Source organism: Tetranychus urticae, chromosome 2 (assembly GCF_039701765.1).
Source record: "Tetranychus urticae isolate SD_2017Ah chromosome 2, NJAU_TeUrti_SD_1.0, whole genome shotgun sequence".
Lineage (NCBI taxonomy): Eukaryota > Metazoa > Arthropoda > Arachnida > Trombidiformes > Tetranychidae > Tetranychus > Tetranychus urticae.
In genome coordinates, this window is record NC_142959.1 from 19,120,969 (window position 1) to 19,146,472 (window position 25,504).

A 25,504-nucleotide genomic window follows, 5' to 3' on the forward strand; every position below is an offset into this window, starting at 1 on the left:
ATGACAACAATAATGTTTATTAAAAGAGAGTTAATAATGAAATTATACAGAAACAACAGACGCACATATCATTAAATGACCTTAAATGTAATGCAGCAATTTATTCGATCCAGATTAACCCAGAATTTTCAAAGAATTACGTTAATCTAGTTTCTAAGTTGAAGGAGATTAACATATGTTTTTGTTAAACATGACATTTATCAAATACAATTCAATAACTGTTGTCAGGACCACGGCAATTTTGATCATTTATGAGTTTCAAGTAAAGTCAATCTACATGAATTCATGTCATAATGTTTAACAATTTGGTCTCAATCAAAAATCAAACTACGATTAAATCATAAATTGACCAAGATTTGTGATTTTTGGGTTAAAATGCAACATGAAACACTTTGAAAGGGAAACCAAATTAGATTGAAAATGAAATCAAGTGATGATCATAATAATAAATCATTTATTATAATATTCAAGTAAATTGCTACAAACTCATAATGTTAATAGATGTAAACTAAATAATGAAAGTTAATCTGTAAATCTTAATGGTAATCATTCATAATGGTTGAACAAGAAATGATTAAGTATGCTTTTTCACTGAAAATGGCAGGTTAATGAAGGGACAAATATGATGAGAATGATGGTTATGATGAATGAAATGATTGGTAATTATGCAAACACTTGAAACTAGTTGTTTGTTTCTTGATGTTGACTGAAGACAATCAAATATTCCGAACTCAATCTTTGTATAAATTATTTATTTTATGGATTAATTATTTAGTTGAACAATTAATGATTGAATAGTTAATGAAAATTAAAAGACAAAAATCATGTAATACTTTACATTATAAAATATAATACAATTCATTTCAAGTTTATCATTTACCTTTTTTGTTTCCTCAATTTTTAGGTTTGGCTTAACCTGATAGCTTCTACTGACCAGTACAACAACAACAGTAATCACGACATGATCATTATAATGATAACAATAATGATAATACATAATTTACTTGATTCTCCCTCTTTAATTAACCAACACACAAGAAAAATCACAATTAAAGGTTCATCACAAGGAGAGAGAGACAAAAATGTATTGAAAGGAAGGCCTTCACTGGTAAACACGTTAGACTCCAATTTGTTAACAATTGAAGGTAAATACTGTATTTTATAACACATCCATCAGACAATCAAGTCTATTAATTGAATCGTAATTGAATCTCAAGTTTAATGAATTGTTGACCACTATTATTACCATTGTATTAGCAACCTAAATATGATCAGTTTCAGGCTAAGCTGCAAGATGAGCTTCAAGATGAAATTGGTAAATCTAATTGAAATTTGACTGTTAAATTATTCAGATTTCATTTCCTACATTAATCACAGTTTGTAATCAATGACCGTTATAGATAATATGTTAAAGAGTTAAAAATTGAAAGTCAATTTATTAATTTTTGCTCATATTCCGGTCAAAGGTAAACGTGATTTGACAAACCCTGATTTTTGTTTCTGATTAACAGTTAAAACCAGGAAAGCTTGAAACAAGATTAACGACTTATAAAGTTAATTAGATAATTGGAGTTACTTTATTACCATTATTATTAATATTTCATTGTTTTTTTATGTAATATCTTTTTGTATCTTTATCTATTCAACTTTCACCTTAAAATGTTGAACCACTTTAGGCTTCACTTTCAATCATGTAAAACCCTGAGATTGTTAAACATTGAAGGTTTACAATCAATGATATTGAGGTTAATAATCGTGTAACATGTAATAACATGAAATATAATATTTTAAAGATATCATTGATACCAGTCAATTTGTATCATCGTTGACTGTTTAATAGCAAGCTGTTTATACTGGCTGTTCAAGTCTCGGCCAATCACTTAGAGTCTTGTATTTCGTCAGCCAAATATGATAAAGCAATCAAATTCACGGTATTTGGTCAAGAAAATTTCCGATTGTTTGCTGTTCCTTCCAAGATGAGAAATCCATGGCCATTTTAAGATAAATCGCCAAAAATGATACTTCCTCCGATTTCCTTCTAAATTTTTACTGACCAGAGTTTGACACTTCTTGGCTTTGATCTTGTTACTGTCATGGCATTTGTGTTATGCCATTAAATTGTTGAACGTGTAAGAATCCTCAATTGTTTTCCAACTAATTAAGCTTGAGTTGATGGTCAGTTAAAACCTGAAATAATTAGAAAAAATGTGTTTGTATAAATGTCAGATTACAAAACAAATGAAATAGCTTCATTGTACAATAGATATCAACTTACCTTTCATTAACATCACCAACTGACCTTAACTTGTGCGGTTAATTAGTAAACAGTTAGTACAACAAAGGTACAACAAATTAGTTAAAAAGGGTTTACCCTTTCAACAATTTACATGCATTATTAACAATACAATCCATTAATAGTAATACGTTTAATAAAGAGCAATGGTCAATTCACTTTTTTGTCCTTTGTTTTTTTCCAACATAATTTGACTTGTTTGAGGTAATTGTTCTGGTCAATGCAAAATAATCTAATCATTGCCAGGTAAGAGTTAATAACAGCCATTAACATTGATTGATTTTTTGTTTGTTTGTATATTTGGTTTATGATTGATTATGACTCTTTCATTAAGGTTCATTCAAACTTGAATAGCGTTTGTAAAACGTTTTTCACTGGTAAGTTAAGTGTTCAACCAATTCAAGGTGTAACACACAAATAGCTGATAATTTTGAGCGACCATTAATATACTTGATCAAATGCATTAATGATAAATCACTTGAAGAAAAATGAAGTAGAAACATTTTGAATCAATTATTGAAGCACATTTATGCAGCAGACAAGTGTCAACATTAAACACAAAATAGCCAGTAACTCTTGACTCGGGAAAACCATAAATGTATGAGAAATCCACTCGACAACATTAACAGCACTAAATTATCACTCAAAGACAAGGTTATATTGACTAATTAAAATTAAACTTGACTGTTAAACAATCATGTCAAAGGAAAAGTGTTTAAAACAAAACAAATAACAAAAGCTGCTGTTGAAAATCTCGAAAAATGTCTGTTATGCAAAAAAAAGTCTTGCCATTTGATTAAAGATGGAGCTGCCTCCAAAGACCCAATCAGACGTTGTAAATAAAATCAAACGATACAATTGTTTTTATTAAATTAGCCTAATCAGAGTAGTTTTTTGACATCATTGAATATTCGTTGAACTTATTGAATTATAATCATCTGAACGCCAAGTAGGAAACAAAAATGGTATGTTATTTGCTTTTAATTTACTCCAATAAATGAATGTTGGAAGTTCAATTTTTTGTTGTACTTCTAGTGAAAAAAAAAACTATGAAAATGTGAGCTGAATAAAGTAGCTCATTGTTGTTTGATTAATTCTTTATTCATTGTTGAAACAAATGATGACCTAGAGAAAAGTTATAAACAGATTCAAGTTACCTTGGAAGATGGCGAAGATGAAGAGGAACAAGAGGAAGAAGAAGAGAAAAAGGTAAGAAAAGGAAAGTTGATTGTTCAAAACGAATCATTATTACCAGCAAATGTTAATCTTACTGTTGTTTTTTGTTATTGTTGAAGTTCAGTTTGAATGATGACCAGGGCGTTCCACATGATGAGATTTGATGGTGGAAAGAGTTAAAAACAAAGAAGAAGATGATGTTGAAGGAGAAAGTAAAGATGAAAGTCTTGAAATTGTTACTGGGTTAACATGGTTCAAATTAGGCCAAGAGGAAGCCAATTGCCAGTTGAAGATGAAGCAAGAAACAAAAAATTATACTTTCACACGAACTTTTTCATCTTCTTATAAATATTATTATTCAATCATCATCGCAATCATCATGTTATTTCTCAGATAGAAACACATCAATTCCAAGAAAGGAAAGAAAACAGTAAAATCAATGAAAAATGATTTATCAATTTTTCACACAACAATTTTTTTCTCTCTCTTCCAAGAAATTGAACATTCAAAACATAACTGGTCTAGGTTGATCCTGGTCATCATTATCATCATTAGGCCATTTATTATCATCATCTTGATCATCATCTTATTTATTATGACTATTATTATTATCATTATTGTAGCGTTTACATTTCAATGAAGCCCGTTGTAAACAACATTTACGCTGAAAAAAACGTCAGATTTAATAGTTTCAATGATCATTTCATTTCGTTTAAGGCCATTTAAATTAAAACTGGTTTCTTTTGACAGCTGCTTTCAGTTTCTCTTTCTTTCTCTATCATCATCTTAATCATCATTCTCTCTCCTTCTCTTCGTCCACCTTCCTCATCTTCGTCGTCTTCAGTTCTTCAGTTCTATTGGAGAAAGCTTTCATTACTTTCACTTGGATTTACCATTAAGTGTTAACCTTTTCACCGATCATAATTTATATCCCTCATTGTATCAATATCGATATTGACTGATATCTGATTAGATCCAATCTCTTTATTGTGATAAGATGGCGACCTCGATTAGTGATTATGTCAACAGGTTTACCCTCAGCTCTGGATTAAAAATGTTTATCAAAGATTGGAATTGTTAACTCATTGAATACCCAATCAACCTAAATATGTTTATCAGTTATGTTAAATTGAAAGATTAATTGATTTTGTGGTTTTTTTCTTTATTGTTTTTACTAAACTATGTTATCAACATCAGTTTTGTCCTTTTCAAATAAGCTGCCTCTTTCACCAGTGGTCGATGAAGTGAATGGTGAACCTGAGGATCTATTATTAGGATATCGGTCAAAGGAAAGTGTCGATAGTTGTTACCCTCATCATCAACAACAACCCAAATCTCAACAGCACCGATGTAATCAACGTGTTCCTGGACGCAGTCGTTACCGCTCTCACCATCACCAGTATCATCACAAACAACAGCGTGAAAATTCACCTCTTTCAAGTGATTCCCTTGGATCATCGTTAACAAGTGTCAAAGTTAAATATCTGGGTGCAATTAGAGCAACAGGTCGATCAGCAATTCTCAATAAGGGTATAACAGCCATACAAAGTGAATTGATTGACCTTTACACAATTGCTCAGCGTAAATTTGTTTCCACTTCATCTAATCAAACCAGTTCTTCGTCTTCCTCTTCCTTCTCATCAACACCATCGCCAGCTTATCAAATTATTGAAATATGTAATTATGGTGTTGTTATCGCTGAACCTGACCCTTCAGCTGCTACAACACTATCCGTTGTTGGACAATCCAATGTTAATCCAAACCGAATTGTTGTCACCAAAGTGATTACACCTTTATCTAATATTGTGCTATGGGCTGGAGTCAGATTTAATTGTCGTCCGGTTAAGGTTAGAGGTCGCCATCGTCTTGGCGCCGCTTTTATCCCGCTCTCTTGTTCAACAGCTGTTCTTAAAGCTTCTTCTTACACTCCTTTAACAACAAGTAGATCGCGATTTTTATCATCTTTAAGTCATCCTCCGTTATTTTTATGTGTCCTACGTAAAGTCTCATCACCTAAAATTTTCGAGTGTCACTTATTTGCTTGTTGTACAATTGAAGATGCCATAAACCTATCTTCCAACCTATCTGATGTTCAGAATGGTATTTTAAAGGTTGGTAACCCTTCGGTCCCGTTACAAAGTGATTTACCATGCTATTCTTATTCAACATTTGATGAAGTTGAATCTCGTACGTCATCTCGACAATTGTCCTCTTCAACAATCTCTGCCGATCCTCGCCATGTTGTTGGAACTGAGTCACCCTCACTGTTAACTGATAGAACCTCAAGATTAACCGTTAACTCAGAGGAGCCACGTTTTGTGGGGTTAATTCAATCAACAAGATCATCTGGGCTATCTTCCTCATCTCCGAGAAGAGAAATGTTCAATTACCGTCGTGAAATAGGTTTGCGGCCATGGCCTTCTTCGGCTGGTATTAAAATAAATAGTAATACACAGCATGGGCTGAGTTCCTCATCAGACTTATCCAGGGTTATCAGGCAGGATAAAAGAAGTGTTTCTAAATCAGAACAATTATCTCAACATTCATCTTCCCAATATTCAATGTGCCAAGCTTGCTTATCAAATGGACAATTGGAGAGACAATTAAACTCGAATAATAGTCATCAGAGCGAACGAGTCACTAAAAGAGATCACAATATGAATTATTCAAATGGTTTGGACAATTCAACTGCAGTCAAACCATTAACTCAATCCAAACCCAACCAGATTGAGACAAATAATTACAATGGTTATGTTGTCCAATTTAAATACAATGAATCAATCAATCAAAATAACCACCGATACAAAAGTACGCTCCAAGAAACCATCGCCAACAATAAACAACCAATCGACCCCCTAACATCACCAAAAGTGCCAAATATAAGTGAAGACGAGAATTTAAGTAAACTAGGTCGAAGAGGTCAACGATTCGTTAATACCAATAATAATAATCACAGGATTAATGGAAGAAGTAAAATGAAAAATAATTGTCAATCAGCAACATCTAGTCACAATAAGAGTAACAACTGTATCATCAATAACGATTCGGACCATTCTTGTCATAACCATTTGAACGATTTTCGTCATAATGAACGCTATTCAAAGTCAGCTTACAATGGATTCAACCGTATCATTGAGGATGATAATTTAACCGATTTAACAAATGACTCTGCTTTCCTTTCAAGTGATTTAATTGATGGTGATGGTTTGTTAACTTTCGTTGAAGATGATTTACGAGATAATTCAATTTATCCACCAATGGTTAAAGTCAATCCAGCTATTAATGGCCACCTTCATGGTGGATGGCCTCTAGGATCATCTAACAATCACAATAATCATTTAACACTTTATCCTAATCATTATCGAAGTGATATACCATCACGACTATCATCATCAAATGGTCTGTTTCGTCGGTTGGGGCGCTGGAAACTTCGATCCTGGGTTCGAAAATCTTTTAACCTTAAATTTCGCCGGAAAAAGAAGCGAAACAAAGTTGATCTTTTTGCTGATCGTGATCTTCGTTATTTATCTTTAGCTGAACCTTTAGATTACATTGGTGATCGTAAATTAGGTCTGTCTAATGGCAATTTACCATTAAATAGATTACAGTTGAATGGTCAATCAAGTAATCAGACTAAAGGCTATTTTCTCGGAATGGAAACAGTTAATGACAATTACAGTTCAACCAAAGTAATGGGAACACAAGAACTTCCTGAAGAACGAACTGGTCTTGAAAATTTGAAACAATTAATTGAGAAGCGAAAGAATCAAACCACTTGTCAGGTTGATGCACTTTTAGTCGCTAATGGTACTTCAAAGGGGACAAAGAAAGGAAAACCGGAAAATGGCGAAACCAATGAAGATCAACATTTATCTAAAATTGATTTATTTAATGAGCTTGGTTACCTTCCATGATTGACTAATTAAAAAATGACCGTTGAAGCTGGACTTGTTTAAACGGCTTTAAATGTATAATAAAAACAAAATCGATCAATAAATGATTTTTGTACATAACACCTAAAGAGTAACCTTTGGTTAATCTGATTATTTCAAATTATAACGAACAAATTCGTGATCACTAATGAAAGGGATTCCTACTTCTTAAATTTCGATTTATTAATGACAAATAAAAATAAAGTGCAAGTGATTAAAGATGAGATTACTTAACACTTGATTTAGCAACATAATTCTGTCTGACATCTATTGTGATCTGATCTAAATTGAGCGGCCTTTCGGCTTGTATTTATAATAATACTTTTGATCAGTTAGCTTATCCGACCCAATTTTGTTTGAATTTTCAAGCAATATCTCGCATTTATATTACTTTTTAATCTAATAAAATTGCCTCCTAAATCATGAGTATACCTATTAAGAGCAATGTTTAATGACTTGTGAAGCTCGATTTCTGAGTAAAATTTTAAATTTTATGCGAAATGTTTGTATTAATGGAGATTTTGTTGGCCTCAGGGAACAAAATCAGTGATATTATTGGTAAATATACCAATTAAGTAGATCAGATTTTGGATTGTATCAGAACAAAGTTAATAGCTATTAATAAATTACAGTCAATTCAAATTATAAGACCCTGATTCATAATAAAAGATCTAAAATTTAGTCCTCTACTTTGTTTAATTAGAATGAAGAAACGGTGTAACAAAAATATCATTTGCAGTTGTGATTAAAAGGTTGAAATTTGACCAGAATTTAATTTTTGATTCTTTACTTGTCAATAAATTGACAAATATGCCCGCATATACAGAATTTAAATTGAGTCCATTTAATTGACTGAATGTGTTGAGGAATCGGTAGGAAGAATATGAATTTCCCAGCAGTGGAATCGGACGTTGTCCAAGAAGATGAAGCAAACTTAAATGATTCTAGATTTAACAACCTTTTGATCACAATTTAGCGAAATTTACCATTTCATTCCAACAGGTCAATTTGAGAAGGACTTTAATGTTGGTCTTGAATTTATTGTGATGCTTAAATTCATGTCTTATCAAATAAAGAGACTTAACATGATGGATTGAAGCATATCCTACTATTAATATCCTAGTTGGGAATGAAAATGGCAAGGATAACAATCATTAGAACTATGTTTTATGCTCTGTTATAAGATCAAGAGATGGCGCTCTGATAGAGTTTTTCGACTAAAACTTTATTGCAACGGAAAGTGGCATCTAGTGACAGAGTTGCGTTCTAATTTTGGGAAAACTTGGGAAACAAATTCACTTCGGTTTTGACTTTTATATACAGGGTTATACATCTTATAATACTTTACCTTGGATTTACCTTGTATTTACCTTTAACTACCTTCTTCGCTTTTTTATCATAAATATCGTCTTTTTACTGTCGTTTCAACTCGTTTTCACATCGATCGCATGTTTTTCATACAAACCTTTCATCTAATGAAAACATTTTTATAAAAAACAGTGTTTTAACCATTTTTTGTTTTTGAAAATTGTTTAAAAACACTTTTGAAGTCACCAGTTTTCATTTAACCAAATTAATTATTAATGTTTGCGTTTCTTATTTATTATCTTGTTTTGTTTGACACCTCGTCTGTCTTTGCTTTTTTACCTTTCGTCGCCAAAACCCTGGGCATGCAGGGAATCAGTTTAACGGAGAATGATATCGATCCGTTAACTGGTTCACTGATGGCCAACAAATCGCCCGATTTACTGAGATTGGAACAAATGATGATTGAGGAAAAATTAAGCAAATTAACTTGTGACCAAATGAAGGGTTTATCCAAAGGACAAATGCAACTGTGTCACCTTTATAAGGATCATATGCCTCACATTGGTAAAGGAGCTCGACTCGGAATAACCGAGTGTCAATGGCAATTTAAAAACAGTCGTTGGAACTGTTCAATCGACGATTCAACCGTTTTCGGATCAATTTTAACCAAAGGTAAGATTCAATTATCATCTTGCAATTAATAATTGCTGTAAAATTATAATAACAAAAACGTTGACTAAAAGTTAATATAATTGTTTCCTCAAGCTCTATGCTTAATGAAATGAAGCTTACAACAGTCCAAAAGCATTGCTAAAGCAATGGAGTCAAATTCAATTAGACTTATATTATGACGATTAAAAGTATACTTTGTTCATAAACCTTAACTACAAACAGCTAACCATCAATGATACCCAATTAAGTCTTAATTAGTGAATAAAAATTCAATTAGTAGATCAACTTTTGCATTATTTTAAGCACATCTTTAGCTTAGTGCAGAGTTGAAGTAATATTCATGATTCAAGAGTATTTTCATTAAACGAATCACAAAATGGGTTAAAAATGGGTTTAACCAATTTTTACAATAACTGTGTTTTGACATTGCCTTTGAACTCAATTACAGCTTTGAGTTGTTTTTGGTTATACAAAACCTAAGCCCATGGAATTAAATATTCAGAAAGTGTAATTGATACAATTTAGAGCTACAAATCATTAATTATTATTCCAAGCACAGAATAAATTGACCATTTATTAGCAAGTTAATACGGTAAAATTGAATGTTACAAGAATCTCAATTTGTAAAGTAAAAGAAGCGAATGAAAATTATTAGCCTTCACAGTAAAATCACACAATCCAAGAATGATTACAATTGCTATTGTTAATCAACGTTTTACCACAGATTTTCCTGTTTCTACTCGAGCATTCAAATGTTTTTCATTCAAATTTTCAACAAAAAAAATCAAATCTAAAAGTCGATTTCAATTTGAAATGCAAAATGTGACAAAATAACGTTTTATCACAAGAAGCTCACAGTTTGAAATGAGAGACAAGTGTCATTGGAATCGCATTGATGTCAATTAATCAATTTAATCAATTCATTAACTATCACTTCTCACTGCATAATAAGTCCATTAAACAAGGATGAAATGTGAATGATGAAGATGGTTAAAACTGATTGGAATGAGAGGAAAAGAAGATGAAAGTAAATGATGAACATGAAGATGAAAAATTAAACATTAAAGTTGGAGTTTTCCTTCCCAGATAGATTTATCTTGAGTTAGTTAAACCGTCAAACTGATTATCATCATTCCCATCTTCATCTTAACCCTTAGTCCTTAATAAATGTAATAAAATATCAATCACAATGTTTTTGACGTTCCTTTCAATCCATTTTTTCTTCTTCTTCTTTTCACTATACATTTAGATAACAATTTTTGCACTATTTTTCGTTCCATCAATTTCCGTTTCAACAATTTATTATGCTCAGCAATATACACACAAAAATGTACCAATAATAAGATATTTTATTCATTAGAATCGCCTAACCATTAGCATTTGAATCAAGCCTAACTTGCAAGGTAAGAGGCAACAAAAAAGTTTACAACAGATTGACAGAATCACGTAAATTTAACAAAAATTTGTTATCGCTTCTTAACAAAAGGTTGGCAAGAAGTTGTTGAGCAAAAAAATTGGCCAAAATTTTAGTGAAAAATGGCCAAAAAAGAGGAACCAATCCCATTGAAGGCCTTTACTTGTTGAACTGATCTTTACTTGAACCTGACTTTTTCATTGAAACTTGTTTAACCTGGGATAATAAAACTGTTTGTAAACACTGAAAGTAAACAATTTACGTGACAAATGATTAATAATCTTGTTAATTTGTTAATTTAAACGGAAAGATGGAAACATTGTCAACAAAAAGGTTAATCTCAATTGTTGATCAATTGAATCACTTTCAATTTACCATTTTCAATAAACTCTTTTCCCTTTTGTATCAAACATGAAATTTAATCAACCCAATGATTGACTATTGTAAATTGCCTAGTAAGGTACCTTTCATGGTTGGAAACCATTGGAATATGTTTTTGATTGTTTCACAGCCATTAATTTTAATAAGCTCCATTAAATGATTAATATTACCATAAGTTTAATATTGGCCTGAACCTTAACTACATTTAACATGATTTATGGTTAAATGACAACTACAGTTGACCAATATACTCTTACAATACCTTTAGTTGAATAAGCAAAAGGATGAGAAAAGAAGTGAAGAGAAGAGGAAAAAAATCGCAAAATTTATATTAAACTGATTCTCATCCTCATCTTTACCCTCCTCCTTGTCATCCTCCGATTGATCATCATTTATCTTTAAACTTTACAGTTTCGTGTCTCTGTTCAAATTTCAAAAGTTTTACTCTCAATTGACCCAAACAATAGGTAATAAAGAGAATAGACAATATCCTATTTTTCCGGTTCTTTCATGGAATCCCAATTTCCTTGGATATTACCGTTACTCTAACCGTTAACAGCAATCAAACAACTACAAAACATTCACTCCCAGTTGCATCCCAGCAATTTGTCAATGACTTTCAAGTCTTTGCTTTACTCTTCCAGTTTCAATCAAATTTCAAAACAATAATCTTGAGCATTTTGTCTTCAACTCATTCCTAGTGACCTAAAATTGTCTTCAAAAGTCCTTCAGGCCAATTTGAAATATCTATTTTAGACCAGTTTTCAAATGAGAAAATGATTTTCAACATTTTCCTCCACCAAATTGCATTACCGTTTACGAGTTGCTTTTATGATTACAGTTGATTATTTTATTAGCTTTACATTTACTTAAGGCTTTCAATGGGAATTAAAAATGAAAGTAATAATAAAATCAATTGATCGGCAATTTGGCTACTAATTCAAGTTTACTTTAATTGCATCCTCAACATTTGTTCAACTAAAATTATCATTTTTTTAGCTTTTCCGTCCTTTTCATCAACTGAACGCCCAACAATTTTTATCATTGAAAACTGTTATAAAATACAAACCACTTAACATTAAATCATCACCATCATCATCATAATTTGGTAGATTCAATTAGATTGCCCTTTGCTCCACTCATTGGGTTACCTTTCCAGTTTTGATTTGCAACTGCTACTGTTTGGACATAAGTACCTTAACAAGTCCACTCTTTATCATTATCCATTACTTTTATCGTAAATCAAATTAGAACAAATTCAATCATCATTAGTATCATTCAGATGGATAACAGTTTTACCCGAATTTATCAATTTATATAAAAAAAGAAGAGGAAGCTTAAAAGGTTGTTCAATATTAGTATCAAAGTCACGGATCAATGGATCAAGTTGATAATGATGATGATGTGGAGGAGGAGGAAGATGCGGGTGATGTTGAGGTGAATAATGTTGGATACTGATTTCAAACTCGTGTCTTGTTTCTCATCATCATACAGATTGCATGGAAAGGGAAGAAACGATCCTCTTCATTATCATCATCAACATCAATTTCATCAATATTCTCATTTTTCCTTTTCTCAGCATTTCTCTTCAACATGGCCAATCTCATCTTTGACCTACCATTAGATGCATATTAATATAACAAATTGTATCATTTAATCTGCTTGGATTAATAGTTAACTCAATTACCTTTTGTATTCAGTGAAAAATACCACATAACAATGTAAAGTCAAGAGTTGCGATTCGCTCAACAGTTAATTACATTTCAATTCTCATCTGTAACTTACAATTAAACTTGACTTTTTTAACAATTTATTCAATTCAATGAGTAGCAATTTACTCATCAAATTGGTTTAATGTAGTAAAAGTCTGGTTAAAACCTTTGCTTTGCTAAGCAAAAGCAAAACCAGAAAATATTGATCTTTGAACATTAAGCTTTTCATGCTTCTTAATCAATTTGATTCATTGTATTACGATTAGTAATGCAATTTTGATGGATTAATAACTGTACATTGAACTTGCAATATTAAATGCAAGAGAAAGTTCCTTAAAAATAAAAATTCAAACAATCTAAAATATTCAATTCGCAAATTTCAGTAAAACTGTATGTCAATTATTAATCGTGAGAAGCAAGTGCGAATGGTTTTCTTTTAAGTCAAGAGTTGAGACAAAAAAACTGAGTCCATTAGTACTTTTAAAATATTTTTGCGATCGACAGTTTACGAGAAAATCGAGGTCAAAGCTGAAACTTCGATCGTCTTTTGTGCAGTTATGCGACCAGATTTTCTCATCAAAATCATTTTGGCTAATGTAACTTTTTATTGCAAACCAGAAAATGAACTTATTTTGTTCAATAAAATTTTCTATTTCTTGTAAAGGAGTTAACTTCGATTTTAGGTTTAACCTATTTTTTCGTGTGACCGTGAGAGTTAAGAGGCTAAAAATCATTTTTTCGCACACCAAAATTAATTCCACACGTCTATGTGCAAATACTTTTTTCAATTTATAAACAGTTCTCTTTATATTGGCCATTGGTCTTAAAACTTTGCGCCTCAATATTTCGGCAACGATAGCACCGACGATCGCATTTTTACATCAATTCGTTTCTAAACTAATAAAGAACTCAATTTGCTTCAATAACTTTTCATTGGCGTTTTTGACTCATGATATTCCGGCTGTAAATACACAAGAAACAACTTATTCAACAAAACAAACTCCTCTAAACTCATTTCTTGGTAAATAAACCCTTTTTCTGGTTAAAGTTGAAAATGTAATGCAAAGAATGCTGCAAAAGACTCCAAAATTTGAGTGAAGAATTGAGACTTGGTGGGTTTGTAAGGACATAAAAACTGAGTCTACTGCTTCTATTGAATAATTCATCCGATGTATATTTTTCGAGAAAATTGAGGTCAAAGTTGAGCCTCCGATCGTCTTTTGTGCAGTTATGAGAGCAGATTTTCTCATCAAAATCATTTTAACTAATGTAACTTTTCATTGCAAATCAGAAAATGAACTCATTTTGTTCATTAAAATTTTCTGTTTCTTGAAAAGCAGATCACTTCGATTTTAGGTTAAACCTGGTTTTTCGAGTGACCGTGACAGTTAGGAGGCTGAAACTCATTTTCTGTGTATGAAAATTGTTTCTGAATGTCAATGTGCAAATACTTTTTTCAGTTTATAAACAGATCTCTCAATTTCGGCAATTAGTCTGCAAACTTTGAACACCGATATCCTCAGAACAGTTGCGTTTGCAATCGTCATTCTTGTAACAAACATTAGATGCAATCATAAGATATGTTGTATTGAAAGATTAGGTGATTCAAGATTCCACGAAATGCGCTAGCATCATATTAAATGTTGTAATAATGTTGTTAGATTTGCCTTCTGGTTTACAATAGTGAATAAAGCTAAATGGTTACTTAAACACAAACCTTAAAGTGTGTTAGATGAACATTCGTTATTAAAGAATGAGGTTAGATTTCTTTTGATATTCAGTTTTGTAATATTATAGCCCATTGCAAAGTCTAATGATTAGTCAAAAAATGGCGATTGTAAGCACACTCATTCTCGAGATATCGATGTTCAAAGTTGCCGGACTGATTGCCGAAATTGAGAGAACTATTCTGAAATTGAACAAACTATTTGCACATTGACATGTGAAAACAATTTTCATGCACAGAAAATGAGTTTCAGGTTTCTAACTCTCACGGTCAATCAAAGAACCGTGTTAAACCTAAAATCGAAGTTATGTGTTTTGCGAGAAACAGAAAATTTTAAAGACCAAAATAAGCTCATTTTCTAATTAGCAATATAAAGTTAAATTAGAGAAATGATTTTGATGAGAAAATCTGGTCGCACAACTGCACAAAAGACGATCGAAGTTTCAACTTCGACCTCGATTTTCTCATAAATTGTCCATTGTATGAATTTTTTAATAGCACCAAAAGACTCATCATTTATGTCCCTACAAACCAAGTCTAAACTATTTACTCAAATGTTCGAGTCTTTTGCAGCACTCTTTACATTTGCTTTGAAAGTTAAACCAGAAAATTGGTTTATTTACCAAGAAATGGGTTGAGATGTGTTTTGTTTGGTAAATAAGTTGCAAATGGCATATTTAAAACCCAAAAATCATAAGCCAAATGCGCTATTGAAAATTTTTCAAATTGCATGGGATAATCAATTAGCGAAGAATTGAATTGGCGAAAGAATAGTGATCGTAGGTACTATCATTCTCGAAATATTGAGTCGCAAAGTTTTAAGACCAATGGCCAAAATCAAGAGAACTATTTATAAATTGAACAAAATATTTGCACATTGACATTCAGAAGCCATTTTCATACACAGAAAATGCGTTTCAGGTCTCTAACTCTCACGGTCACTCCAAAAACCAGGTTAAACCTAAAATCGAAGTGATCTGCTTTTCAAGAAACAGAAAATTTTAATGAACAAAATAAGTTCATTTTCTGGTTTGCAATAAAAAGTTACATTAGCTAAAATGATTTTGATGAGAAAATCTGGTCGCATAACTGCACAAAAGACGATCGAAGTTTCAGCTTTGACCTCGATTTTCTCGTAAACTATCGATCGCACAAGTTTTTTAATTGCACTAATGGACTCAGTTACTTCGTCTCTACAAACCTTAACTCGAAACAGAAACGCTTTTACTCTCTATTCCTTTGCAACACTAAAAGAATCAATTGAATATTTTATTAGTGCTATTCATTTGCCATCTTTATGAATTGAAATGTTACTCGGAAATTTTTACCACTTTTTAATGGCCAACTATAAAAGTAAAACAATCAAAGTCTTTATTAATAGGAATTAATTTGAAAATGTTATAAACTCATCAATTAATGATTCTGGATTAAGATGATTAAATTTTTTCCGCTTTATAATAAATCTTCCATAAGCCTAAGGCTTTTAATGCAATTAGTTTTCAGTTTTAACAATTTTCACTAAATCATTTCATTTACATGAAAAGATCAACTAATTAACAATTTTTGTTGAATAAAATATTGAAGTGCAAAATGATTAACTTTAAAATCATTAAAAGCTTTTGAATCAATTGTCATACTCGTAATTAGCTTTACTTGATCATTTCAATAATTGTTTGAGTGATGATTTGTGAAATTATTGAAAAGCTTATCACTTGCAAATGAAAGTTAATTTGATGAGAATGATCATTTAAATTAACCAAAATAACAAAATAATTTGATGGATGAGCAAATAAACATTTTACATTTGCTTAACCATTTTACCAACTAACCACAATTTTATAACCTGCAATATCACTTTACGTTGATTTAACTTCAACTGGATCTGTAAACATTTGCTATAATCTGTCTAGTGGTTCAACTATTTAAGCCCACAATTTAGTTAATCAAAAGTGGCCCAACCGTTGCCCTTGATTCTTGGGTTTGGCCAAATGCTTGGGCCTCTGTTTTTTACATCCAAACTTGATTTTGATAAACGTTTTGATCGATATTAAATCTATTTTTATGACAATCAGTAATCAGCTATCCATAAGTATGTTTATTAATACCTTAATGATGGCCATACTTGATTAACCTGATAATTATAATGATGAAGATGATTCTTTGCCCTCCCAAGTCGCATCATTTCCTATCAAAGTAACACTGTTTAATCCATCAAACCTTTTAAACAATCAAATTGAGATTATCAACTGAATTAAATCTCCAAGTCAAACTGAATCACTGTTTAAAAATGAACATGTCAATGATTAACTTCAACCAGTCTAAATGTTTTTCATGTTCACCTTTAAACGCCTATGCATCAACATAGTCTTGAGCTGTAACAATTTTGGAAAAAAATTTTACAAAAAAATATAAAAACGTCTTAAACTTTGACTTGAAAAATAGGCTTGAATATGCTTATTACATTTTTTTGGCAACTTATTATTTACTCCTAAAGGAGGAACCATTTTTGGAGCCTTCAATTCATACCTTTGAAACTAAAGTCTCCTCTGTTATTAGCGCATCTCTTAAACATTAAGCTGTTACAATTGCGCACTTTTTTTAACCTTACAATACATTTAAACATTTCCAAGTCTACATAATTAATCAGCTTTTGTCCGTTCAAACTCCTTAATTGCTGAAATTTAAGGCTATTTCATTGAAATGTTAATGTTTTTTATGGTGTAATAATATTGCGGTATTAAATTATTGTAGCTTTTATCCAGCCTTAGATTAATACATTTGATCGATTGAAATGTAAATGTTGGCGATTCCTAATTGTTGATTAATGTTGCTTTGTTTTATTATATTTTTTCCGGATCTTCTTTACCGATTATAATTGGTTTAACAATTGTTTGACAATAATAAAACATTCAACTTTTATGGTCAAGGTAAATAAATTAGTGATCAATTGCAGCAACAATTTAACAAGTTTCGCTTTTCAATACTTTTACCTTTACCATTTTTATATACCTTAGCATTTACAGTTGAATTAGTAGATTAATCATGATTACTTGAGTTTATCTTTTCAATTTACTCAACCATATTACCATCTAATTGTTCACTTAAATCACATTCCTTTTGTAAATCAACACTTGGAATAATGAATAAACAGAAAAGGTAAAAATGTGATATTTTAAGTTTATTTTTATCCATTTAATTCATCATTGGTTTGATATTGATTTTACAGTTGATTAGCTTATTACTTTATAATGAAATGCTTACAGCTAAAGTTATTCATCTATTGTCAGTAATTCTTGTTAATTTAATACTTCAATCATCATTTAAGTAAAGGTCAATAGTCTTGAAAAGATGAAATGAAATGGATGAAGAAAAGAGTAATCATTATCATCATTGGGAGTAACTATTCAACTGGTCATCAGTCAAATTGTCTACCAAATAAGGCTCTTAGTGTGAGATGTTTTAAGCTCCTAATTAGATGATTCAATTGTAATAACATTGTTATTATCAATGGAATCATTATGAAAGTAAAAAAGTGAATTGCTTCTTATAGCGCTCACAAAAAATTATTAAACCTCTTAGCTGGGAATAATGAAACACTATCAGTCTTTATGTATCATTTGGCTAACTATTTTGTGCTTAATTATGGTTGATAAATCACCTTTAAAGTTAACTCTACCATGAAATGTTAAAAAGTGACCTGAAATTGAAATCCGCCTACATTAAAATGTAACTTCATTCGCTTTTGGGTAAATCTAATCAAAATAATTCTAGCAAAATAACATAAATAAATGTCCATAATCTGGATAAGCTGTTTAAGTAGTTCAGTTAAATTCAACATTGTAATCTTGATTTAAACAAATCAAATTTTGCTGCTTCTAATAGACGTCAAATAATTGAACACAGGTTTTCCAATTCTGGTTTGATTAAAATGTAAATCCAATTCCATATAAAAACTGTCCAATTTGTTGGTCTATTCATGTTGGTTTATTTGAATTAATTTGCTTTCATTTTTCTTTGCTTTCTTCTTCAATGATAGCTTCTCGAGAAGCTGCTTTTGCACATGCAATTTCAACGGCTGGAGTTGTCCATTCAATTGCTCGAGCTTGCAGGGATGGACAGTTGCCCAATTGTGGTTGTTCAAAAGCATCTCGACCTCGAAATCTCAAGAAAGACTGGCTTTGGGGTGGCTGTGGTGATAATATTGATTATGGATATAAATTTTCCGAAACTTTCATCGATCTTAAAGAGAAAGAAAAGTCCAGTTTGAAGTCACTTAAAGATAAAGGTCGTCGATTAATGAATCTTCATAACAATGAAGTTGGACGAAGGGTAAGTTTTAATGCTATTGACAATCTTTCTTAGCATGTTGAGGAACCACCAAGAAAAAAATAGAAACTATTTTTCTTTGTTTGTCCTCAAAATGACAATTTTTTTCTTGTCTAGTTATTATTACAAATGCATAGGCCATAATAATCCCTAGTTAATCTGTCAAATTATTACAATGTAAAAATGGTTAGCATAGTTGTTAGATTGTCAATTGTATTAAATATAATACACTTTGTCAGAAATTTTGAGCTTCACTTGAATTGCCTATTCAAGCTATTGATCTCGAGTGAATTTTTGGTTGTATTGGTCTATTAATACCGTCAATTTTACACTTAATGCTTGTAAAATTAAACTGGTGAAGTATAAAGTTGCCTTCAATGTGTCCAGATTAGATTGAGTTTTTGGTAGACAAAAAATTGGCTGATAAATCAAGTTTACAAGCAAACTTGTCAACAGTAAATACAAATTGTGCTAATTTATAATTGTAACTTTGTTGTGTCTTTTTGTCCTGAATAGGCGGTTATAAGGAAAACTCGAGTCACGTGTAAATGTCATGGAGTCTCTGGATCGTGTTCATTGATAACTTGTTGGCAGCAATTGTCTTCATTCAGAGAGGTAAGAGGTGTAATAATACAATGAAATTGGCCTTAAATTGAAACAATCAACTGCTCAAGAACGATTAGTTTCTGATAAACAAATGTTTTCATGTTTTAATACAAATAAAAGCAATAAGTTTATCAATAAATCAATCGTTCAACAAATATTGAATCAAAAAAGGCCAAACCCTTAGGTGTATAACAGGTAAATGTTAAGTAATCCTTATTTGGTAAAAAAAATTGGTATTAAAAATTGCCTTTCAAGAATCAATGTTAGTTAAGATGAAGAGGATGATGATGATGTTTGATGATGAGGAAAGATGACAAGCTGCAAGTATCTTATGCAGGGCCCAGGTTAATTTAGTTAATTGTGATTCACCGCAATTAAGGCCTCTTTTGTGGTCTTTTATATTTACCATTAGATTGGCCATAAAATAGGAAAATAATAAACAACTGGCCAATCGCTTTGATTTTGTTTTAACAAATTATAACTTAATGACAGGCTTCATTTTCACCAGCAAATAATCATCATTTTGTATCATAATTTTGTTTCATCTTTTTATCCTGATCTTGCGATCTTCATTTTCATAGCTTTTTTATATCACGTTTTAGGCCACTTTTTCCCCACTTATTTATTAGTTATCCATTTATGCTCCATCTTTCTCACAGCTACAAGAATCAAAAGAAGTGATGAAAACTTGTCTTGAAAGGAAAAATTATTTTAAGGTTCCTTTTGACTTTCCTCACTTTATCCATATTAACTTTTCAACATTTTTTATTTTCTTGCATAGCATCTTTTTGGCTATTATTCCGATCTTTTTTTGCCGTTTCTTGCATTTTTCTCCTCATCTTTGATCCATGGTTAACTTGCATTTTATGTTAATGTGAATGGTTTCGGTGAAAGTTGATCTGAAAAGACATAAAACACAACATTTATTAAGACATTTTGATGGAGCAAAAAATTTAATACTTACAATTTTATTATTATGGCTGTGAGAATTGTCTTTAATCATGGTTTAATTGCACTCTTCAAAACTATTTAATGGTTTACTGAGATTTAATTGACGTCCTTTTACTCTGCTCCATCAATGTATTTAACCTTCACCTCTCAGTAACAAGGTTTATAGTAATTCTCTTCTCCTTTCTTTGAGTATGATTTACCTGAAATAAAAGACAAATATAATTAGAAGATAAGTAAATTCAATTTTGGTGTTGAAAAATGTGAAACAATCAGCTCCTTGCAGTGTATTGTTAGCAATTGAGGGATTAGGTTGTAAACATGATTGATTGATTAGCCATTTCATTTGAAGCTAATCACCATTATGAAATCTAATAGCATATTGATGGTGAAATGTTATTGAATTGGTAAAGAAACGGTTATATTCCCAATTTGATACATGCATACCGTAACAATGTAAAGACTTTTTTTCGAACATTTTATCATCTTCTTATCAAGCTATTATTACCGCAGGCAATCAAAGCAATAAGTTAATTAAGCTACAATCGTGAGAGGAGGATGTTTTGCATGCTAAATCAATCCAGCTAATCAAACTGTGGGTTGAGTTCGTTAAAAAACACAATGAAAATCAACATGGTATTAATCGTGAGTTATTAATTTGTATTGTGTATTCACTGAGCATATTTGAATTTAACCAAGGTTACCTGTTTAATTGATCTTTTAAATTGGTTCATTTTTGACTCACATTTAGATTGTATCACTATAGGAATGTTATTAAATTATCAATGTCAGGAGAGTTGAAAAATCAATGGATACTAGCGAGATGAAGATTTAACCTAAAGATAGTAGACTTTTGATGAAAGACTGGATATCAGCCTAAAGGCAAATAAACTCTACTCAGTTAATTATTTTGCTTAATTAAGCATGATTAGTCATGATTAAGCAAAACATAAAAATAAAATAACATTCAAATAAAATTTTTACCTACCTTTGTTAAAGTCGTTGGTGTCTTTATTGATATCATCCAGTTTCATTTCAGGAAGCTGCAATTCACAGTAAACCTAAATTAGCCTGATCAATTAATAATCTAAATTTAATGGCACCAAGATCGGGTTACCAAGTGTTTAATTTTTACAAGCCATCATGATATATCGGTAAATTGATATGAGATGACAGTAAAGCCCAAAAAAGAGCGTGATTTATAAACATAAATATCTTAAAATCAGTTAGCAATCAATTATGATGGTTGATTGTTGAGAAAATTAACAATAATACACACAATAATAAAGCTGATTAAAGATCACATTAGAAGGCCATTAAAGAAGAAACAAACATAAATAATTTATAAATCAAACAGTAAATTGTTAGGAAGAAGAACAGGTTAGCAATGGTGAAAATGGCGTAACATTGGGAAAAATTTCCCGGTTTTATTAGTCACAGAGTGAAGGGGTCAACACCATATTATGTATTGTCAATCAGTTTGTTAATTTGTCAAGTTGAACTAATTTTTTATTTTCCTATTCATTTCAAATTCCCAAGATTAAATATATTTCAATCAATTTAATGGTATTACTAATGAAGACCTTGCCAATTGATTGTAGAGACACAAATGTATATAAAAAATAATGAGAAAATACGATTTTAAAATGTAATATCAAAGGCAAATTGAATAGGCCTACACATAGACAACATGATAATGATTGTAACAAGCAGCAGGAGTCCAACAAAAATGACGGTGGCTTAGTTCAATAGTTTGCTGTCAAATTAAGCTAAAATTGGTCTGTAATTAGACTATCTTAACATGAAAGTTCATTAATCATTTTGCTTTATCTCTTGAAAACCTTTTATACTTTCTCTGGACTTTTCTCCTTGAATAAGAGGAGGAGGTTGATGACTATTATAAAAAAAAGGTAATACCTTAGTATATATCATCGGCATTCAGGTCAAATTTGACGACGAAAAATACAGATTTAACTTTAGTTGAACTTGATTATTTGCAAGCGTTTCTTGTTTTGCCAAAGTGTTCATTGAACAAGAAGATGATGGAGTAAACCTAAACCCAAGATGACATGGTTTGTCAAGCAATATATATTTATTGTATGATATAGCACTTGATTAACTTTCGTGTTGACCTGTAATTACTTATTAGGGTTTGGTACAAAAAAAGGCATTCATCTCTTCATCATCTCTATGTCTTTGTAACAACTTGGCCTTAGGCTGAGTGTGATTTTACAGGATAACCATTTAACCTTCAATATCTTTCAGTTTTCCTATTACTTTATCATCATCCTCATCATCATTATCTTCATCTTTCTCTTCATTTTCGTCTTTATCTTTTCTCTGTTTCCTATTTTGTTCGAGCTTCTCATTTCATGTCTTTTTTGTCTTCCTTTTCATTGCGAACATTGAGAAGAAGAGAAAAGATGAATTGAAAGATTGAAATAGCGTTAAAAAGAATGATGATGATGATGATGATGATGTTGACAACTTACCTTTACATTGACACCTACTCTATACAATGAAATCAATTGTAACGATTTAACTTGAATAGGATTTCTCTATTGATTAGCTTTCTAATAAAGGCTGGTTGAACACACAATGAAATGAAGGCAAACAAGTTCACTTTTTTTTTCTTATCATTAACTTTTTCCTCCAAATTGCCTTTAATTAATTTACCCAAAATTTCAAGAATCAAGCAAATGATTCAATTAGCCTACATGATGAGTTTCAATTCAATATTTTGATTACTTTACTGACATTTAACGAGTAAATTAACATCTTTTAATGATTTACAATTTCTCAACACTTCGCAACAGTCAAGGATCAGAACAATTTTAGTGAATCAATTCTTGCATTAATAACATTAAATATTTTGTACATTTTTCAATCAATTTATAAATTTCAATCTGTTAATTATTTGTTGGTGATAATCAATTTTCAGCTGATTTAATTTATTTTGAAGAAATGGCTGGTTTTACGGAAAGTGAGAATAGTCAGTCTGTAATGCATTTAAGGTGATCAAATAACCACCTTGGTGAGGCCATTTTGAGGCCATTTTTGGTGATATCTTTTTGCCTTTTCAGCTGTAATATAGTATTATTTGATAGAAAGTAGTCACGGAATCAAGTCATAATTATTGGCCTCAATGATTCCGTGCAATTAGTAACAAAAATTTCAATCATCAATCATTATAGTGTATCTTTAATATTTGGTTCATTATTTTGGTTTCTTCTTCTCGGTTCAACAATTGATATTCACTGTGATGATTACTAAGATTTGAGTGAAGACGATGAGGATGAAATTTGATGATCAACTCTGATGGTGATAATGATAATAGTGATGATCATGGTCATTTAAGTGGTGTAAATGAACCTTTGGAGCCAATGACAAAAGTAGACAAAAACTGACCACCTTAAACATTAGGTTAGCTTTAAAGGACCGAATCCAATCATTTTGACAACAACTGGAAAGAGATGAAGATGATGAAGATGCAGGAAACAGTGAGCAGATTTTAGAAGAAATGACCACCCATTAGAATCTAATCCTGACGACATTAAATCCATTGTAATGTTATATCTTGTCCATGGCCATTGGTCAGTTTTATAGTTGTTTCTTGTTGTTGCCCCATTGTAGATTTGATCGTAAAAAATAATGCCAATAATGATAATGTAGATGGTAAAATAAAAGGAATTAGAGGGAAGACAATTGAGATGAAAATGTTTCAAAAGAAATGGAAAATCCTATGATAATGGAACCAAATCGGATTGGATGTTAATCTTCTTTTGATATCAAAGGCTGAAGAGTTAGAGAAAAAGAAAGTATAATACAGAAACAAATGTTTTATTAACAAATGAACATACCATTTACATTAATAATCTTCAATCTGAAAAAGTAGTTGCATTAAGGTGGAGGTTTTTTTGTTACTTTACTTGTTCTGTACAATTTTTATCATGTAAAAATTGGAATTTGAAGGTAAGGTGAATATGAATAGGAGACGGAATCAAAGCAATGAACCCAATATTTTACATGGATAAGCTTTAACTTACATTTCTACATTTATACAAGGGAATTTTAAATCAATCTAAATACTCATTAATTAATGATTAATTCTTGTTCCTTTTGTGTTTTTTTGAATATGGCAGGTTGGTGATTACCTAAAGGACAAGTACGAAAAATCAACAGAAGTGAAAATCAATAAAAGAGGTAAACTTCAGGTCCGCAATAAACGCCAAAAATTACCTACAGCGGAGGATTTGGTCCATGTTGACAGTTCTCCTGATTTTTGTATGGATAAAGGTGGTACATTTGGAACCCAGGGAAGAGTTTGTAATAGAACCTCAAGAGGATCAGATGGCTGTGAATCCATGTGTTGTGGTCGAGGCTATGACACACATACTGCCATGGTAGATGAGCGATGTAGATGTCGATTTCATTGGTGTTGCTATGTTCAGTGTGATACTTGCCAAATTCAGAGAGAAATACATACTTGCAAGTGATAAAGAAAGAATAAAAGAAATAAAGGTTGAAAAGGCACAATTAATCTTTCTTTTTACGATATTGCTCCATAAACTCTTGTATTTTGCTCCACAATTCCCTTGGTTCGTCAACTTTGGGGATTGAATAGTTTTGGTCAAGATAAACACCGAAATAAGTTCCAGTAACAAAACCAAAAAACAGTCTTCCAATCATTACTTAAATCACTTTTAATCAAATAAATTCAAAATAAACAAATAATTCGTCCTCTAAACAGGAAAATATAAAGTCTTAAAGTCAGCCAGAAGTATCCCTCTATCGGCAAAAAAATTTACTTTACAAATGCAAGGCGGTAAAATCAATCGAGATAAATCTACTTTTTGTTAATTTTCACTGTTCTTTATCATTTACTTAATAAGATTTAACATATAATTCAATCGAGAATTGAAACTTATTTTATATTCATTTGGTTTTCATTTCAATATAAATGTATTTTGTTCGAGTCAAGATAATATTGAAATTTTGGTTCCATTATTA

At 31.0% G+C, this 25,504-nt stretch overlaps 2 protein-coding genes and 4 long non-coding RNA genes across 6 annotated transcripts; 3 read left to right on the forward strand and 3 right to left on the reverse strand.

Moving 5' to 3' along the window:
- The first annotated feature begins 985 nt into the window (after nucleotides 1–985).
- On the forward strand, nucleotides 986–7,482 carry LOC149094070 (uncharacterized). The gene is made up of 2 exons (XM_089267413.1): nucleotides 986–1,145; nucleotides 4,667–7,482. Exons 1-2 carry the CDS (start codon nucleotides 986–988, stop codon nucleotides 7,381–7,383), a joined length of 2,877 nt encoding a protein of 958 aa, XP_089123539.1. The 3' UTR covers nucleotides 7,384–7,482.
- LOC112539971 (uncharacterized) lies at nucleotides 1,555–3,125 on the reverse strand. Its single transcript, XR_003084006.2, has 2 exons — nucleotides 2,276–3,125; nucleotides 1,555–2,187 (listed from the first exon to the last, which is right to left on the reverse strand). It is a non-coding gene; the product is annotated as an uncharacterized LOC112539971 (long non-coding RNA).
- Nucleotides 3,116–4,218, forward strand: LOC107371202 (uncharacterized). Its single transcript, XR_016199160.1, has 3 exons — nucleotides 3,116–3,258; nucleotides 3,423–3,502; nucleotides 3,589–4,218. It is a non-coding gene; the product is annotated as an uncharacterized LOC107371202 (long non-coding RNA).
- A 1,225-nt stretch (nucleotides 7,483–8,707) lies between the features above and the next one.
- On the forward strand, nucleotides 8,708–25,030 carry LOC107371205 (protein Wnt-5b). The gene is made up of 4 exons (XM_015939223.3): nucleotides 8,708–9,381; nucleotides 18,651–18,943; nucleotides 19,457–19,555; nucleotides 24,637–25,030. The coding sequence occupies exons 1-4, from the start codon at nucleotides 8,985–8,987 to the stop codon at nucleotides 24,988–24,990; spliced, it is 1,143 nt and encodes a 380-aa protein (XP_015794709.1). The 5' UTR covers nucleotides 8,708–8,984; the 3' UTR covers nucleotides 24,991–25,030.
- LOC107371210 (uncharacterized) lies at nucleotides 19,624–21,885 on the reverse strand. Its single transcript, XR_016199060.1, has 4 exons — nucleotides 21,483–21,885; nucleotides 20,511–20,697; nucleotides 20,284–20,445; nucleotides 19,624–20,205 (listed from the first exon to the last, which is right to left on the reverse strand). It is a non-coding gene; the product is annotated as an uncharacterized LOC107371210 (long non-coding RNA).
- On the reverse strand, nucleotides 23,676–25,227 carry LOC149094071 (uncharacterized). The gene is made up of 3 exons (XR_016199059.1): nucleotides 24,738–25,227; nucleotides 24,355–24,648; nucleotides 23,676–24,289 (listed from the first exon to the last, which is right to left on the reverse strand). It is a non-coding gene; the product is annotated as an uncharacterized LOC149094071 (long non-coding RNA).
- Between the last annotated feature and the right edge of the window lie 277 nt (nucleotides 25,228–25,504).